The sequence below is a fragment of the Oryza sativa genome, chromosome 1, assembly GCF_034140825.1.
Source record: "Oryza sativa Japonica Group chromosome 1, ASM3414082v1".
NCBI classification, from domain to species: domain Eukaryota; kingdom Viridiplantae; phylum Streptophyta; class Magnoliopsida; order Poales; family Poaceae; genus Oryza; species Oryza sativa.
The window spans coordinates 32527695-32546081 of NC_089035.1; the positions used below are offsets into that span (position 1 = coordinate 32527695).

General features: G+C 49.2%; 3 protein-coding genes across 4 annotated transcripts; 1 reads left to right on the forward strand and 2 right to left on the reverse strand.

Annotated features, from left to right (window-relative positions):
- The first annotated feature begins 2937 nt into the window (after positions 1–2937).
- Positions 2938–4124, forward strand: LOC4325609 (uncharacterized). Its single transcript, XM_015780466.3, has 2 exons — positions 2938–3731; positions 3812–4124. Exons 1-2 carry the CDS (start codon positions 3018–3020, stop codon positions 3902–3904), a joined length of 807 nt encoding a protein of 268 aa, XP_015635952.1. The 5' UTR covers positions 2938–3017; the 3' UTR covers positions 3905–4124.
- Positions 4125–4215: 91 nt separating this feature from the next.
- On the reverse strand, positions 4216–7117 carry LOC4325610 (tubby-like F-box protein 2). 2 transcript variants are annotated; one of them, NR_174880.1, is made up of 5 exons: positions 6679–7117; positions 6109–6196; positions 5461–5590; positions 4728–5324; positions 4216–4565 (listed from the first exon to the last, which is right to left on the reverse strand). NR_174880.1 is itself a non-coding variant. In NM_001401464.1 (4 exons), the coding sequence occupies exons 1-4, from the start codon at positions 7018–7020 to the stop codon at positions 4778–4780; spliced, it is 1107 nt and encodes a 368-aa protein (NP_001388393.1). In that variant the 5' UTR covers positions 7021–7117; the 3' UTR covers positions 4216–4777. The 2 variants fall into 2 exon arrangements, 1 of the variants encoding a protein (NP_001388393.1); NM_001401464.1 differs by having other exon boundaries at positions 4216–5324.
- Positions 7118–15566: 8449 nt separating this feature from the next.
- LOC4325611 (CBL-interacting protein kinase 30-like) lies at positions 15567–17264 on the reverse strand. Its single transcript, NM_001401465.1, has one exon. It carries the CDS (start codon positions 17143–17145, stop codon positions 15715–15717), a length of 1431 nt encoding a protein of 476 aa, NP_001388394.1. The 5' UTR covers positions 17146–17264; the 3' UTR covers positions 15567–15714.
- Between the last annotated feature and the right edge of the window lie 1123 nt (positions 17265–18387).

Consider the following 18387-nt stretch of genomic DNA (forward strand, 5'->3'; position numbering starts at 1 on the left):
ACGTGTTCTACTCGCTAATAATGGCACATCATGTTTTGCCATTTGCGATACTCTTATCATCCATTTAACAATCCTGTACAACTGGCCTTTTAGGAGATATTGCCAAGTGAGATGGCCTTTGGCAGTTCGGGAAGATCATGCTCCATTAGCAAGCCTACAATTTAAGTGTATTAAGTGAACTATTCTGAACTTCAGTTTACATGTCCAGACAAGTAGGAGTAGGTAAAATCATCAAAGTAATTTGAATTTCAATGTCCCTGCATGCTTATTTTTTCTTTCATAAACAGATATAAAGTTCAGTTCGGTTCGAACAGCTCTGAATCTCTGATATGCCCCAAACAATCTCTGATTTTTTGGGACGGAGGAAGTTGAAGCAGAAGAGAGTGAGCAGAAATGAGTAGTTGCCGCCAGGGGCACAAGCAAAGCCTAGGGCTGCTTGGGTTGAGCCCTAGGCTTGCCTCCATAATCATGCTTAAATTCTCTTAATTCACCATGTAATTTTTCGAGGAAAATACTCCATTAGTTGAGCCCTACTTAGCCTTTGGCTTTGATAATTTCTTGCTCCGCCAACTGCAAAAAACGTTTTGGGAAGTAGTTTGAGAGAGTGATGTTTAGTCAGACAAACAAGTTAATTGCGAAAGGGCATGTAGCTTAGTGGTTATAAGAGGCTCAGTAGCACCTTAGATCCTAGGTTCGACTCTCCGTGGGAGCGAATTTTTCAGGATTTAATGGCGTTGTGCTTTGCGTGCGTGTGTTCATAGGGGTGAATTCTCAACAAAAAAAAAACAAACTGTCGGAGAATGAACTCCTCCACCAGGGAACCGGGGGCAGCGGGTGAGATTCGAGGATTTGGTGAGCGAAACTGTGTGGTCTTGAGGGGGTTAGGCCCCTCCAAGACGATCAGACCAAAGAGGTTTATACAGGTTCGGGCCGCTATGAAGCGTAATACCCTACTCCTGTGCAGGATTGATTGAATGTAGAACACCAGTGCTTGGGGTTGCGAGACCCAAGCGCGAGTTCGCTCGGAAGTTCCCCCCCTCCATCACCAAGCGCGAGTTCGCTCGGAAGTTCCCCCCTCCATCACTAGGCCTGGACCTCCTTTTATACCTCAAGGGGTTACCACATGGGCCCAACAACCTAACCTAGCTCCAGTGGAGAAGTATGATAATCTTTGCATTAAATACATGTCTTGTCTCTTAACTTGGGAAGCCAAGCACACGTCGTCTTGATGATGGGGCCCATCAAATCTTGCCGCCTGACACGGGGGGTGCCCCTGTCAGTCACCATTTAATGGGTGAAGACTTCTGGGCTCCTATTACACCGGGAAACGGGAGCCTTGCTTTGACCAGAGCGGGAGGACCGACTCCGGCTGGGATAAGAGGATGAGAACCTCTCACCATCACTATTTGATGGGACATGTCAGGCTGCACGCCGCCTGACACACGAGCAGCGCACAGGCGCACTAGCCAGTCCCATCGGTCATTTGACCGGTCACAGACCGGTTGAGTGCACTGCACGCCACATTAAATGCGGCGTGGCGCAACCGCTCGGGACGCCATAAATGCGGGTAGATGGGCACCTGAAGACGGACACCTAACCCACCGTACGTGGTGACCTAGAGAGGGGGTCGGGGGAGCCCGACCCCTAGTCACGGGAGGGGGCGGCCGCCGCCCGACCTCGGGCCCGATCCCCCCTTGGGTGGGAGCCACGTGGCGTCTGGGGCGGCCTTCTCCCTCTAGTCTCGGCCAGGGAGTGGCCGCCGCCCTACCTCGGGCACGACCCCCCTCGGGGGAGGGCCACGTGGCATTGGAGAGCAGCCTCCTCCATCCAGTCTCTGGGAAGGAGTGGCCACCGTCCTACCTCAGGCCTGACTCCCCTCGGGGGAGGGCCACGTGGCATCGGGGGGCAGCCTCCTCCCTCTAAACCTGATACCCCGGGCCCATATCACCGACACAAACAAACAGGTTAATTATGATAAAATATTAAAGGAACCAAGCTATTTTTAAAATAAAAAATCGAACGGGATATAGAAAATAGGGTTAGAATTTTCAACGGTATGGCTTGTGCATTGAAACATGTTTGCTAGAAATGATATAGTGCAACATATGAATGCCTAATGATGAAATGGTATACTGGCAAATCTGGCATAATAACATATGAAATAGCCTATTATGTGACATTTTTCTTTAACTTTGAACTTCCTTTTTTTAAAAGAGAAAAGCAACGTGAACATCTCCTCCATCTATAATTAGAGAGAACGCAACTGAACCGAAAATCGTAGTTGGTGGTGTAAGTGCAACAAGGGATGGCGTTGGTATAATATTAATGGACGATGGACAAAAATAATAATGAATTATGAGACACAATGGAGCAGTATGTGTGAATCTTGTCGAGTTCAAACATAAAAAGAAATAAAAAAAATACAATTACAAGTCATTTTCAATGTAACTAACAATAGATGATAATGCAAGTGTTTGAAATGGTGAATGTATCAACGCCCATCCAATGATCTATGGTGAGATTTACCTAAATTCATGTTGTCAAGGACGCAATGATGTTGATTTTCTGCTGTTGCTAGCCTTTTCTACACATTGCACCATTGGAACTCAGTGCTGCCATATTATTACCCGTTGTTCTTTTGTTGCACGGTCGTGCCTTTCGTTTTTCGATGTTCAATCTATATAGTTTCGAGTAAAGTTTCTTTATTAGGTGAGCTCATGTGCCAACGTTTAGTTGTTGCATAGCCAAGCAAAATGTGTATCCTAAATGACGTGACAGGGCGTGCATACGCAGGAGTTGACACATCCGTTCTGTCACGTTTCAAGAACAGAACATCTGATAGCTCCACAACATCGAAGCAGTGACACTGTCCCGAACTCGACCACGCTCTCCACGCTTCGCTCGATTTGGTCCCCCATGGGAAAAAGGCCGAGGCCCAGGTTGTCCACTTGGCCCGTAAGGCGTAAGCAGCGACACCCGCAGCCGCAGGCGGCAGGCGGCATCGCGGCGCGACGGCCATGGACCCCGAGCCCCACCGCGTCGACGCCTCCCTCGCTCCAAACCCTAGCCGCCGCCAGCCACTCCTCCGGCCGGGCAAGTCGACGGCCTTCAAGCGCGAGGAGCGCCGCAAGCGCAAGGAGCGAAAGCAGCAGGAGCGCCTCGCCCTCGATCTCGAGCGGTGGGAGCCCCTCGGCGCCCCGCCCCGCCCCGCCGCCGCTGCGGCCTCCCCATCCCGCGCCGCGCTACCGGACAAGCCGTGGGTGTGCGACCCGCCCCCGGAACCCGAGCCCTCCGCGTCCTGGGGCTGTGGCTGGGGCCCGCCGGCGGCGGAACCCCCTCGGGAGCCGCCGGTGCCGGCGGCCGTGTCCCCGCAGGCCGCCGCCGTGGAGGCTTGCCGCGCCTTCTTCGGTGAGCACGTCGACCACGACGACGGCGACGACGAGGATGAGGAAGAGGAGGAAGGCAATGTGGCCCGGTTCTTCCAGGAGCTACTGGAGAAGGACGCGGGCCTGAGGGGGTTCTACGAGGCGGAGCGGGAGAAGGGCCGGTTCCTGTGCCTCGTGTGCGAGGGGATCGGCGCCAGGGCGGGCAAGAGGTTCGCCGGCTGCGCGGCGCTCGTGCAGCACGCCGGATCGGTCGCCCGGGCCGGGAGGAGGATGGCGCACCGGGCGTTCGCGGACGCCGTCGGCCGGCTGCTGGGCTGGAGCGCCGGCCGGACCACGGCTTTGCAGGTAAACATGTCTTCCGCGCCAGTGTTTAGTGTTAACCATATCGCATTGCTGAATGTTTGTTTCTGTTATACGAGATGCAGACGGATTCTGACAATGCTGGCATGTGCGATGAAGATATTCACTGCGAGGATGTTCCGCAAAGCGCAGAAATGGAGATGTGTCCTCATCAGTGATCGGTGTACAAGGACCCAGTAGCCTATTTAACAGCTAATTTCCCTCCGGAAGAGAGTCGTCTTTTGTTCAGAAAGCTTTGCTAATCTGAAGGTCGTTTTTCTTTTGTCAGAAAGTTTTGGTTCTCTGAACGTTCTATGCTGCGAATTGGGAAGATTAACTATTTGAACCCCATGACGTGTATAAGTGTATTGGCACTAAAAGGAAATGGCTTCTTGATGAGTCGATATCCATTAGGCACAAACTATATATCTGTCATTGGCGAAAAGGAAATGTTCCACTCTACAGTCTATAGAATGCCACTCAGAAGATTGTAGTAACAGTCTTATCGCACCTAAAGATTCTGCAGTCATACATGACTACACTGAGGACTGCAGATTTACAAGTCTTCCTCATCCTGGATACATATACAGATTTAATAGGATCCCAAACACACAAGCACAACGTTGCATTATGACATGATACGGCAACACCTCACATATAGAATTACACTTTCGGCCTGTTTCACTTTGAAAACCCTTTATCCCATCTTTTCACTCTGGACTACTCAAACTATTCTTTTCAGCACATCAACGATCTTGACCGCATTAGCTCCAAAGTGCTGATGAACTCCCGTAACCATGCACAAGCTATATCTCTTGTCGGAGTTGTTAGACGACATGGCTAGAGACGAGAACAAAATGGTCAGAATGGGCAACAAAGACTGTAATGTAGGATGTTAGCCTCATTTTAGACATCCTCCTAGCCAGTATTATAAATAAATTCTGTTACTGGTAACGAAAACAATAAAATCATACTACAACAATAATAAGTGCATGGAGCTACCTATTCACAAGCAAGCTTTGTGCCAAAGTTAAGCAAGCTTTGTGCCAAAGTTAAGCAAGCTTTGTGCCAAAGTTGGAGAGGCAGATAGCAAATGCCTGGAATGCCGACAGAGGCTGCCGGTAGTCCATTGTAAAAACGTCATCGTCAATTTTTCCAAACTGCAGTACTACTGTCTTATCCGACGGCTCCCCTGGTTCGACTGGAGCAATAAGCTGGAAGTTCTTCACAGATGCAACCATAACCCGGCCGTGAAAATTCAAGCACCAGCACTGAAGATGCTCATGCCAACTTGGTACTTTACTGTTCAGAACCAATGAACTAGGGATGCTATTGCTAAGTCGTTTTCCGTCTTGTGGATCTACTGCAGTACCCTTGAGGACGGGACACTGAACACTGCAGCTCATTCTTCTTGGACCTCTTGGTCTGAGTAAACTGTATTTATAGGATACCTCTCCAACTTCTACATCACCCGTGGAAACCAGTGGGCATCTGTGTTTGTTTCCAAACCAGCGACCGGATCTGCTGCTGAACGCCTTAGCACCTTCATATGGTGGTTGCCAATCACGAATGGTGAACTTTGTTCCCGTGAAATTAGACCTAAATACAAAAATTGCGAAGTCATTATTAGCATCGTGGAATTCCCAGGAAAATTGTTATCAATTTATTTGCAATATAAAATTGACCAAAAAAATTGAGAATAGAAGTTACTGAATTACTAGCGGCTAGGCCTCACTTTAGATTTCCAACGCATGACTGGCTTCCATGGAAGAGACCATCAGAGTTAATGGTGATGGCATATTCCTTATGCAACCCACGCCTGCACCTCCGAGCCGCCAACAGAAATTTCTCATCATCTGTTAGTTCTGCTAGAACAGGAAAACCACCCATAAAGAAATTGGACGTGAAAAAAAGATAATACAGTTTACACAACAATGCATGTCAATTTATTCAAGCGTCAGAACAAAATGTCCATTTGTAACTATCTCACCATGATGGCCATTGTAAAACATAAACATGCAGGTATGAAACTCCTCCCTGAAACGGTCCATAACACTAAAAGGTTGTTAAAGCAGAGTCTTCGTAACCCTCACTGTATTTCAGTTCAGTCTAAAAGCCTCAGGGAATAGAAAGTTTCCTTGTCATTCTTATTCGAACACAAATAACCTTCAGCATAGATGCATGACACCTTCGCCAATGATCACAGTAAAGAAAATAAAACATTACATCCTTTCTTCTGAAACAAGATCTACTAACATTTTCTTTTCAAAAATTATAACCATTGTGGCATCATTTGTCAAAGATAGAGCAAAAACATGGCCAAGAGTTAATATTTTCTGCATAGTGTTTAAGTAAGAGATAACAAAACTGCATGCAGGCTTACCTTGTGTTAATCCAAGATATAGGAAAAAGGTAGAGTTTTTCTTGTTCCTCTTGATGAAACACTGCATTGGTGCGTCCCTTGGTCCAGGCTGCAGCGATAGCATTGGTATAAATATACATCTTATCAGAATAGCAACAATAGTTTCCCAAACTGAACATAGCAAACAACTAAATAAATAGATATTAAAAAGAGAGACCGTATGCACTTTACATTTGAATGATGAAAGATTGAGGTTTTAACCGATCCTCTGATAAATTGGAACACACAAGCTGGAAGCTGCTTTACTCATGCTGTCCAGAGAAACTGACCTTTTGCTCCCCAAGGTACAAAGTAAAAAAATTCTTAGATTATTTGAGAATTAATAGACAAAATACCATCCAATTACTCATATTGAGTTATAGTAGAACTAATGCATTAGGGATTTAGGATCCATTGGATGGGGTCAATGGGAGAAGCATGGATTCCCGAGTTCAGGAATCAAAAGTAACGGACCATTGTCTATGCATCCACCAAGTTTAACGAGACGGCAATCCAATACAGGTTGAAGTTAGGGTATTGATCGGTCGTCACCTGCTTCAATGAGGAGGGGAACGTGATCTTCCCGGACTCGAGCGGCGGCTGCACGACGGCGACGGCGACGTCGCGCCACCGGCGGCAGACGCTGGCGCAGGCCACCACGTCGCGCCGGGGCGGCCACCTCTCTGAGCCGGCCTCCACGCACCGCAGGATATCTGCCAGAAGGTCGGGCACCAACGCCGACCACCTCTCCTCGCCTGCCCCCTCCTCCCCCGCCAACGGCGACAATTCCGACGAGACGTCTGGGGAGACCCTCGCATTGGTGCGGGCGGGACGCCGCGCGGGCCGCGAGGAAGGGGCGGAAGAGGAGGAGGAGGAGCGGCGCCACGGAACCATCGCGAATCGCCGGCGATCTCTTCCTAGAGACCTAGCTTCGCGGCAACGGCCCGCGGGAGATCGAATGCAACAGAAACAGAGTCGGTGCGAATAATCGGGGGACAAATAAAACCGAGTTCGTTAAAATAAAATAAAAATAAATCGCGCTGTACGTATAGATTCAATCTACTTCAACGAGTGGATTCGATGCTTCGTTTTGAAGTATAGATCAAAATCAAATCACCCGCTAACTGTTTGCTACTTAAGGTTTCTAGCTTAAATATTAGCACGTTTTATCATATTTTGGATATTTTGTGCCCATTTGAACTTGGCCCTTATTTAGTTCCAAACTTTTTTTTTCAAACTTCCAACTTTTCCATCACATCAAAACTTTTCTACACACACAAATTTCTAACTTTTCCATCACATCGTTCCAATTTCAACTAAACTTCCAATTTTAATGTGAACTAAACACACCCTCCTCTTTCTTCATTTATCATTTCATGTCGTAGATGGCAGCTGACCGTCTTATCCAATGAACAGTTTATATGAAAAAATCTCCATGGTGATTCCTCCTATGTCCTAGAGTGGATTTTGAACTCTTGAAAGTACCACTTGTTGTTTTTATGCCACTCAAATAATTAGGGTATTCTAGTGAATCGTACCTGTTTTCCGACAGGAAGCTTTGGCTGCTAAGATTTTGACCGGATACGAAATCACTGGTGCTCAATCATCCCAGTTGTCCTGGACTAGACAAGTACGTAGAGATCTTCGTGGAACCGGGGAGAGAGTCTCAATCGATCTTTTCTAGGATTCCAACTCACGCCACGCACGAAGGCCCAGGAAGCGAAGGGAATGAGCTCGGCTGTTTCTCCTCCACACTTCTTTATTTCTCCGTGCACCCCAGCGTCGGTAGGGACCCAGAGAGCTGCCTTCGCTTTTGGCGTTCCTTCGTAGATCTACGGATTTCACCCCAAAAGTTCTTTATTACTAACTAGAAAGAAAAACTTATCGCCTGCCTTGTTGTTTTTCCTGTTCAACCACCCCAACTTGTGACGTATAACGATGCAGGTATCTAGCCAACATTGACCGTTCGAGTTGATGACCGGAACCCAGACCCATGCCAAAAAAATTAAGGTATATTAATATGTGATGTATCACTTCGCAAACATGCAAGTTTCACAGAAAAAATAATTTGGACTGTTGTAGCGCCCGTTCCGTCGTGGCGCCTAGCGGGAAAATTATCTCTAAAAACCCTAATTGCGAAATTTGTTTCTTCGCTTGTCGTCTAGTGTCCGTGCCATCTCAAGATCTCAATCCCCGATCTATCGTCGAGTTCAATTCCGAATCCAAACCCTTCCCAAATCAATTCCTCCGCAAAAGTCTATTTTGCCTCCCCCGGGGTCGATGGGCCGAATTTCTCTCGGCCCATCTTCCCCTCTCCCCTGGCCCTCTCCTCTCCCCCGGCGCGCTCCCGCTCTCCCTCTCTCTCTCTCTCTCTCTCTCTCTCTCCCCCGGCCCTCTCCCCTCCCCCGGCGCGCTCCCTCTCCCCCTCTCCCTCCGCTCCCCTCCGCCCCGCCAGCGCGCCGCGCGCGCGTGTGCGCGAGCGCCGCGCCGAGCGCCCCTCCCTTTCCCCTCGCTCTGCCCGCGCGTGCGCAAGCGCCGCGCCGAGTGTCCCTTCCCCTCGCTCTCCTTCTCCTCTCCCTGGCGAGCTCCCCGCTCGCGAAGACGGCCCCCGCGCGCCGTCGCTCGCGCGCGTGCCCGCGTGGTTCCCCGCCCGAGCCGCGTCGTCTGCGCCGTCCGCGTCGCCCGGCCCCGCTGCTCTGCCGCGCCTGCAGCCGCTCGGCCCCGCGAGCCAGCGCGCGTGCCCAGCCGCGCCGCCCGTTGTTTCCCGCGCGCGCGTGCCGAGTGGCCGACCGCCTGGTCGCCGCCGCCGTCACCCTCTGCCGCGCCAGCCCGCGCCTGTCGCCCGTGACGTCGCGCCGCTCCAAACCGCCCCGCCGTCATCGCCGTCGTCATCGCCTCGGCCCCGCCACTCCCGCGCTAGCCTCCAAGGGACGGAGGCAGAGCCTCCCTCCTCCCTCTGCCGCGACGCCTCCGCTCCCTCCTCCTTTTCCCAAAGAAGAAAGGGGCGAGCCCCCCTATCTCTCCCCCTTTTTCCTCCTTTTTCCCTCTCGCCGGCGTCACCGCCCTGTCGCCGATTTGGACGCAAGCGCTGAGCGCCAGCTCGCGCCTTGACCGCCCTAAGTCGGTTCCCAAACCGACATTGCCGCCCATTTAAACCCCAGCCTCCCCCTTTCCCTTCCTCTCCCATTCACCTCCGCGCCATTGCCGCCGCCCCCGTGCTCTGTTCGCCGTCGTCGTTCGTCGTTGCGCGTGCCGGAGGAGCCGGCACGAGCAAGGACGCGGAAGGGGACTTCGGCCGCGCCCTCTCCTTCCTCTTCCCCGGCCCGAGGCCGGAGAGATTACTCCCGCGCCGTCGGCCTCTCGTCACAGCGCCCCGACCCGCACGGTAGTGCCTCTCTCCGTTCTTCCTCCTCGCTCCATCTCCCCCCCTTAGTTTTCGGTGGTAGCACGAGTAGCCTCCCCGTAGCTAGTCGGCGCCGCCCCGACCGTTGCCGTCGCTCGCCGTGTGCTCGCCGCCGTCGCCGCTCGAGCTTCGTAGCACCCGCTCGTCGCCAGCCTCGCTCGGCGTAGCTCCGCCCAATCCGACGCTAGCATCGGATTCCCGTGGCCGCGTAGATGCTCTCACCGCCGGGAATCGGCCCCTCGTGACCTCGTCGCCGTTTTCCCCTTTTCCCACCGCCGGTTGCCGCCGCCGCGATTCGCCGCCGTCAAGCTTCCTCCGGCGAATCCGAGCCGTTGGCTCGTCTCCCCTCGTCTCGTGCAACCACCCGGTGTGCTCGTTTTCACCGGTATCGCCGTGGTTCGCTCCGCCGCTCGCCGCTGTTGTCCGCCGTCCGTTCCGGCCGGCGTCGTCGTCTACCTCCCGCCAGCCCACGTGGCAGCCACGTAGGCGCCACGTCGGCGCCAGCCCAGCCGAGGTCGGGACGGGCCGACCCCGGTCAGCCCCTCCCGTGCGCGTGTTCCACCGCGAGCCGTGAGGCTGCGCGTGGGCCCGCCGCATCCGTTCCTCCGCAGACCGTGCGCGTGCACCGCGTCCCTCCCCCGCCCGCGCGCGTGCGCCACGTACTCCCTCCGCACGGTGAGCCGAGCCGCTGACAAGCGGGTCCCACCCGGGACCGCGCGCGGTGAGCCCGGTCCACCGGCTCTCTCTCCTCCCTCCCGCGCGCGCGACCGTCTTGGGCCGGCCGGCCCATTTAGCTCGGCCGGACCGCCCCAATTCTCTTGGGCCACGCCCTAGCCGCCCGAGAAAAGTCTATTTTCCCTCCCTCTTTTCTTTTCTTTTCTTTTCTTTTCCAAAAAGGATTTAATTAAATCCTTTTCCTTTAGACCAAAAATCCAATAAACTTAGAAATTCAATATCTTCCCAACCGTAAATCCGTTTGACTCCGTTCAACTTCCAAAATTCCTCAAATCTCGAGATCTATCTAATGGCACGCTTAGAGGTCATTAATAGGGCTTTATTTTCGCCGTTTATTGAGTTGCCCCGTTTCGCGTGTAGTTTCGGAGCCCGAAGACCCGTAGTGCGAGGATTTCGAGGATCAAGCTCCAGATCTCGAGCAAGGCAAGCCACCTTTGAACATCTTGATCCTATATTTAAAATTTAATTATGTTGCTTGAAAAATATTATGCACTGATAGGATCGCACTTAATCTGTTGTCCCGTCTGCAAGGCAGTTTGGCGGACATACCTAATTTGTTGCATTGATCCTCCCTTTGTTAATTGTTATATCATGTCCCCTTGTAACCATCTAGATGCGTCTCGATATTCGTGCACCCTGTGCGAGTATCGACGGACGCCTTCAAACTTAAAATCTGAAAAACAACTTGGGTAAAACTTGGGTTTTACAAAAGACTTGGAAAACCCGACACCTGGGTCGGTGCTTGCGAACTAAATGAATTTCCAAAACCGCGGACCGGGGAACGTATCGGGTGTACGGTTTCCCGCTCTCGCACTTAAGGACCGATTCCTTGGAATTTCATCCAAACATAAGTCAAGTACGACCACATGGGTGGAATGGGACACCCCTGGCTGAGTAACTAGCTTATCAGGGGAGCCTTGATGCCGAGAGACATGTGGATTCGCCGGGGTGGTGTCGGGGAGGACCCCTAGGCTTCCTGGCACAATATGGTCTGGGACCTAACCTGTTGTTGGTCTGGGACCCCTCTCGTCGGCATATGGTAAACCTGTGTCGGCTTTGGAAATGCCTTGTCATGAAAGCTTGGAGGTCTCCCGACGTGGCTGATCCCCACGGGCTGGGTGATCCGGGTTAGTAATGTCGTGTGGGTAAAGTGTACCCCCCTCTGCAGAGGTTAACAAACTGTTCGAACAGCCGTGCCCACGGTCATGGGCGGATGTGAGGTGATTCCTAGCGTAGTTTTGTTTGACTACTGCTTGTGAAATTGCTGTTGTGGAAAGGGGTTCGATGTTTGAAAAATCAGTAGCTGACGGGATCAGCTAGGCCCGGGTGGCCGTTTGAAAGTTGTTGGCCCGGGTGGCCGTTTGAAAGTTGTTGGCTGGGTGCCAATCTTGATCAATTCTAAAGACTGATACATTGCACAAACTCCGACCGGACGAGACGCACTGTCTCAACCGTGTCGTTTGAGAAGCACTCACTTAGTTGTTTTCAGAAAGGTGTTCAAATAAAATCAATTGTAAAAACAACAGCCTTTCCTTGAAGCCTGCATTAAACACTTAATTCCCATGGCTTGCTGAGTACTCCCGTACTCACCCTTGCTCTATATAAATATCCCCCCCCCTCAGTTGCTGAAGAAGATGAAGCGGATCCTGTTGATGAGGAGTTCTTCCAGGAGCAAGCCAGCTACGATGAGTTTTAGGGTTTCGGCCTAGTTCCCAAGTCGCGCCTGTGTTGTTTGGTCCTAGTCCTGGCTTCCGCTTTCCTTTTGTAATGCAGTTGTGAGCTCGGGATCTGTCCGCAGCCCAACATGACTGTACTCCTACTCTATAATAAAGAGACCTCTGTTGCTGTGATATTCTGTCTTCCTGTGATACCAGCACTGTTTCCTGGGACTGGTATCGATTAACAGGTTAATTTGGAGCGTCACGGGCTAGTTCCAGTCGGGACTAGTTCGGGGCGTGACAACTGTAAATATACATGAATTAACTATAATTTATTTTATTTTTTTAGTTGCGAGATGTAGAAGTTAAATTGAATTTACATGTTTATTTAATTTATCATATATTAATACATTTTCTTAAAATTTTTCATAATTATTTAAGTAACATGTAAACTGTAAACAACGAGAGACATTTTCTTGAGAGTTCAGTTCCAGTCACACCCCTAGTTTTGCCGGGAAAGGACACTGTCCAATGAACCGTCACGTAGGTATAGGCGCGTGCCTATGGTTGGCGGGGCTCGCCGCGACAGCTGCTCGACCCTTCTACGAGGTCGAGGGCTCTCGCCTCTCGCTCTGTATCCTGATCTGGGCTGTGGCGCCGTGCGCCTCCCTCCCATTTGAGTGCTTTAATATTTAGACCACATTATTGCACTCAAATATTTAGGAAATATCTCTTTTGAAAGTTATCTCCAAAAATAGATTCATTTCAAAAGTTAGCCACCTAAATTCCTTCCAAATATTAATTTGAATTCAAACTCCATCCCTTAATTATCTGCAAAATTCTAAAAATCTTCTTTTCAAATTGGGCCGGAACTCCCTTTTCTTCTCTCGACCCAGATCGGCCTAGCCGGCCCAAGAGAGGCAGCGAGAGGAAATAAATAGGATTTTTAGCCACAAACTACCTGACATGGATTTAGAAAATTATTTGAGGCTAAAAGGAGATTAATTTGGAAAATAAAAATATATCCTTCTTAGCACAAGAGCAATTATTCTAAAAATATTATTCTTGTGCCAAAGAGGGTATCAAGCCACATGAATTAAATTAGTGGCTAGATCGAAATGAAGGAATTTGGATTTGGAAGAAAGTTAAGGATAGGTTTCGAATCAAAGGATGGGTCGACAATTAATTCCAATAAAATTGGAATCACTTGGTTTAGGTTATAGGACAATAGTGGAGAATTTCTTAGACCATAATTCATAAAAGTGGTAAGGGTTTTTAAACTAAATTTGAATAAAAAGAAATTTGTCAAAAGAAGGTATTAAGGTACTAAGAATGAAGAAGAGGATTTAGAGTCAACCTTGATGAATAGGGAGAATCGGGACTATACTCAAAGAAGAGTCAATTTCCATATGGTCTGAGATATTGGGTGAAAAGATTTATATTAAATTATGAAAAAAATAAAAATAGAAAGAATATAGAATAATTTATTTTTGAAATCATCTAAAGAATATCATTTCACCGCATTCACGCATGCACATGAACTGATAATTGCGTCCTGCACAAGCTGTGTGGTGTGGTCAGGGGCAACAGGCCCATTTGGCTCAGGTCGGCGAAGGAGGACCTATTTTAGACTTGTAGTTGAGGGCTGTGGGTAGATGTCCCAGCTGGCCCAGAGAGGAGATCGGGATACATGCCACACGGGTCCTACTCTGAGCGAGCGCGTGTGTGCGTTAACTGGTTTTTTGCGCGAGTACAACAGATAAGAAAATCATATACGGGCATTTTTTTTTTAATCTCGAACGAAAATTTTTTCTCTGGTTTTTATTTTTATTATGGACAGCGGAAACACTTTAAAATTTTTAAGTAGTAGAGAAAAGCACAAGTCATTTCCTCACACACACATATATTACCTCGCTGGATTTTTTATGTTTTGGTTTTCTAAAACTTATTTTATAAATAGTTGATAATAATCCAGTCCAAGTGGGGTCAGCCGAGGCCCAATAACTTAAGCTTGTCCGGACCCCAACAGTTTTTAGGCACACTCACTCGGGCCTAAAAGACTAGTCCAATAGACCTTTTAAGGTGGCTTCCTCCTCCCAAGCTAAGCAAGTAAAAGACGTCGGCGGAGGCCCAATAACTTAAAGTTGCCCGGACCCCAACAGTTCTTAGTCACACCCACTCGGGGAAAGGCACAATCTCCCTAAAAAACTAGTCCAATAGAGGAAGGGTGGCTCTCCCTTTTAAGGTGGTTTCCTCCTCCCAATCTAACCAAAGTGGGATTATTCAGAGACTCACATGGTCGCCACCCGACTTTTACGTCTTTGCCAGCGGGTAATAGTAGAGGATGTCCTCATCAATAGTTGTATAAGAAAAACTTATTTCAAAAAGGATACACTTATATCTTGACATCCTCGTCGTCCTAACTGCCGAGATGTAGAGGATCGACGCTTAAGAGAAGGATACCGAGAACCTATTTGTAAAATAATTTTTCTAAAAATGTTCAAAATAAGTCTTTTGACACTGATCTCCTTCGTATAAGCAACTAATTTATCATGGGGTGCTAGGAGATAAACACTGAGACAATAATCTCGGCGCCAATGACCCTGGTGCCAAGAAAATGGGCACATTTATGGAATAAGTTTTTCTAAAGGATTTATTCATAAAAGAAATTTTTAAAAGGTTTAAAATATATTTTAAAAAATCCATCATTGCTCGTACTGAAACCGGGAAAGAAAAAATTGACAGTGCAGGTTTAGAACTTTTAACCTCAAAAGACAGGTTATACCGTTTTAGACACTAACGGCCACCTTAAAATATACCAGGATTTCAGTCTACGTTTGATTTCAGTAATATTTTTCTGTACACAAATCTTTTTTCGATAAAATGGCCAAACCATGTTTCGACTAAAATAGAAATGATTCACGTGATTATAACAGAAACGTTGATATATTAACGTGGATGCATAATTTTCCTGAAGGACACAAATATTAGTTGCGAACTCCAGAGGTGATCGGGGCGCTAGCCGTTTCGTGGCTGTGGGCTCTTCTCACGTAGCACACAATAAAAGGGGGAGCTACCGGGGCACGCGATCCAAGGTTCGCCGTGTACACACACTCCCCATAGAATACCCTTCAATTTAGGACCGCGCTGAAGTGAGGGGACTGCTCACAGTCTCGCCGCCGCCGTCGCCCACACCGACAATACCGTCCTTAGCGACGCCCTCACACCGCCACACCGTTGACATGGCCACATTAAGCTCCAAGACCGACGCCAGTATGGGTTCCTATCTCCCTCTTCTCTCTCTCCTGTTCGCTCTCTAATACAACCACCATTATTCCTATGAGCATATCACCTCTAGATCCACACATGAGGGAGCCCTAGAATCTAACAACAAAATGAACCAACAGTTAGCCGGGAAGAATCCTATTTTTGCCGAGATGAGCTTTTTTTAGAAATAAAAATGACATTTGCGATAGCTGTGTTCTACGAAATATTTCTATGCACTACTTCAAAGTTTTGATCAGCGAGATATCAGTATCAGCTAAAAAAGAGGATATGGAATATCATGTTTTTTTTTAAAAAAAGAAGAAGAATTGGAATGTCACGTCCTACGAAACTCTGATTAGTTTAATCTGACAGCGGAATGCCAACGTAAATGTAATTCGTGCTTTTAAAAACTCACAGATCAGCTGGACGGTGGTTCACCCATCACCCTTCACAAACACGTACGAGAGATCAATAAGCAGAGAGCATATCAATTACAACGTGAAAATTCGATATCGAGTCGGCATATCAAGAGCGCTTCGTGATCGGCCTCCTCCCCGCCGCCGGCACGAGCGGCGGCGAATCACCTCCCTGCCACGCCCACACCATGTCGCCAAGCGACGGCTTAAGCTCCTGCTTGTAGAAGTCCCGGAAATCCGGTGAGTCGCCGCCGGTCTTCCTCACCTCCACCACGTGCACCTCCGGCGCCACCTTGAAGATCTCCGCCTCGATGGCCAGCGCGCCCTTCCGCCCGTCCTGGCTCCCCTCCAGCTCGACCCTCCCTTTCTCCTTCAGCTTGAAGCTGAACCTCCCCGCCTCCGCGATCTCCTCCAGCTTGGAGACGATCGCCGTCGTGGTCTCCCTGGTGGAGAACCGCGCCTCCGACCTGCGCTCCTCCGCGTCGAACATCTTGGACAGGTCCAGCCCTCTCGACCGCGAGATGATGTCGAAGGCGTTCATGCTCGAGGGCCTCACGTCGATCACCGGCGACGACATGATCACATTGGACCGCTTCTTCTTCTCCCGTGCAAACCCATCGTCCTCCTCGTCGTCGTGCTGCTGGCTGGCTTCCTTTCTGGCAAGCAGCACCGAGGGCGCGCTCGCGACGAGGGACATGTCGCCGAGCGGGCACGTCGCCTGCTGGAACCATGGCCTGTCCATGATCTTGGAGATGGTGATCCGGGTCTTGGGGTTCGGGTCGAGCAGCCTGGCAAGGAGCTTGCGCGCCTCGACGGAGAACCACGGCGGGCACCTGTAGTTGCTCTCCGTGATATTCCGGTACAGGATCACGAGGTTGGTTTCGTTGAAGGGGAGGTAGCCGGCGAGGAGCACGAAAAGGATCACGCCGCACGACCAGATGTCCGCCTTGGCGCCGTCGTAGCCACGCTTCAGGAGCACCTCGGGAGCGACGTACGCCGGCGTGCCGCACGTGGTGTGCAAGAGGCCGTCGCCGCGGAGGCCTCCGTCTAGCGCGCTGAGGCCGAAGTCGGTGACCTTGAGGTCGCCGCGGGCGTCGAGGAGGAGGTTCTCGGGCTTGAGGTCGCGGTGGTACACGCCGCGGCTGTGGCAGAACTCCACGGCGGTGATCAGCTGCTGGAAGTAGCGGCGCGCGACGGGCTCCGGGAACCGCGGGCTCCGGGAGAGGCGGGTGAAGAGCTCGCCGCCGCTCGCGTACTCCATGACGAAGTAGATCCTGGACCGCGTAGCCATCACCTCGTGGAGGCGGATGACGTGGCGGTGGTGCACACGCCGCATGACGTCCACCTCGCGCTTCACCTGCTCCACCGTGCCGGACCGCTGCACCGCCTCCTTGTCGAACACCTTGATGGCGACGGCCTCGCCGGTGGCCAACTTATAGGCCTTGTAGACCTTGGCGAACGTGCCACGGCCGAGGAGCCGGCCGAGCTTGTACCGCCCCATGATCACCTGCGAATCTTGGCTCGTCGTCTCCATGGCCATGAAGAGCAAGGGAGGTGTTTCAAGTGATCATGGGCGAGGTTCCGCCGTTCCGGCCGGCCGGGAAATTGGCCGGAGGGACAATGAATCCCTCCGTGCACAGATGGAGACGGTGGATGATCGACCATTGCAAATTGGTTTTGGGGTTTGATTTGTTCGGTGGGTTCTGAGGCTAGGAATTGCTAGGGGATTGTTGGCCAGTGGTGTTGGAGAGGAAGGAAACGAGGCGTCTTTGGCTAATTTTAGGATGTGTTAGTTCTTAGTGGATAGGCTTGTAATAAACATAGTAAATTGGAAGTCAATATTCTTTTAGGGAAACTAGCTAGCATGGTGGCCCGCACAGATTGCGCGGCTAGCATCATTATATTTTCTCTCATATAATAGCATATATGTTTTCTCATTATATTAATAAAATATATTACAATGACAACATAATTTTAAATTTTGCAATAACTTTTCAAAACTACTAATGTGTAATAACTACTCTAGTCTCCTCTTCTAATATTCCTTATTTTTTAATTCTGAATTTCAGCTATTTCTAAATTGTATTTCTATATGGACTCTGAATTTTCTTTTTCTCTGATTAATGTGAGAATTTCTAGGCCATGAGAGCGAACGTGGAGGCTCCTTTTTATTCTGAATTTTAGTTGGTTTTAAATTCCAATATGAACTCTATACTCTACTTCTAATATTCCTTATTTTTTAATTCCAAATTTCTATTTTTTTCTTAATTGTATTTCTATATGGACTCTATACTCTACTTCTAATATTCCTTATTTTTTAATTCCGAATTTCAGTTATTTCCTAATTGTATTTCTATATGGACTCTATACTCCTCTTCTAATATTCCTTATTTTTTAATTCCGAATTTCAACTATTTCTAAAGTGTATTTCTATATGGACTCTAGTCTCCTCTTCTAATATTCCTTATTTTTTAATTTCGAATTTCAGCTATTTCTAAATTGTATTTCTATATGGACTCTGGTTTTTTCTTTTTCTCCGATTAATGTGAGAATTTCTAGGCCATGAGAGCGAACGTGGAGGCTCCTTTTTCAATTCCTTTAATTATATAATAGATTGCCAAAATATTCCTATGTGATCCATCAAAGTGAGACTAAAGTTTATTTAGAGGTACAAATGTTGTTGGATGATTTTTTTTCTTCGAAACACAGTATCGACATATACGCTCATAGACATGTGCATACATGCATTCCCTATAAGTGTATCTAACGAGTGTGCCAGTAT

Excerpts from the sequence above, each read along its gene's own strand:
- LOC4325609 (XM_015780466.3), top strand. The coding sequence starts at position 3,018 with ATGGACCCCGAGCCCCACCGCGTCGACGCCTCCCTCGCTCCAAACCCT. Across the intron at positions 3,732-3,811 it reads GCCGGACCACGGCTTTGCAG|ACGGATTCTGACAATGCTGG; the intron begins GTAAACATGTCT and ends TACGAGATGCAG.
- LOC4325610 (NM_001401464.1), bottom strand. The coding sequence starts at position 7,020 with ATGGTTCCGTGGCGCCGCTCCTCCTCCTCCTCTTCCGCCCCTTCCTCG. Across the intron at positions 6,197-6,678 it reads TCCCCTCCTCATTGAAGCAG|CCTGGACCAAGGGACGCACC; the intron begins GTGACGACCGAT and ends CTATCGCTGCAG. Across the intron at positions 5,325-5,460 it reads TCATGCGTTGGAAATCTAAA|GTCTAATTTCACGGGAACAA; the intron begins GTGAGGCCTAGC and ends TTTTGTATTTAG.
- LOC4325611 (NM_001401465.1), bottom strand. The coding sequence starts at position 17,145 with ATGGCCATGGAGACGACGAGCCAAGATTCGCAGGTGATCATGGGGCGG.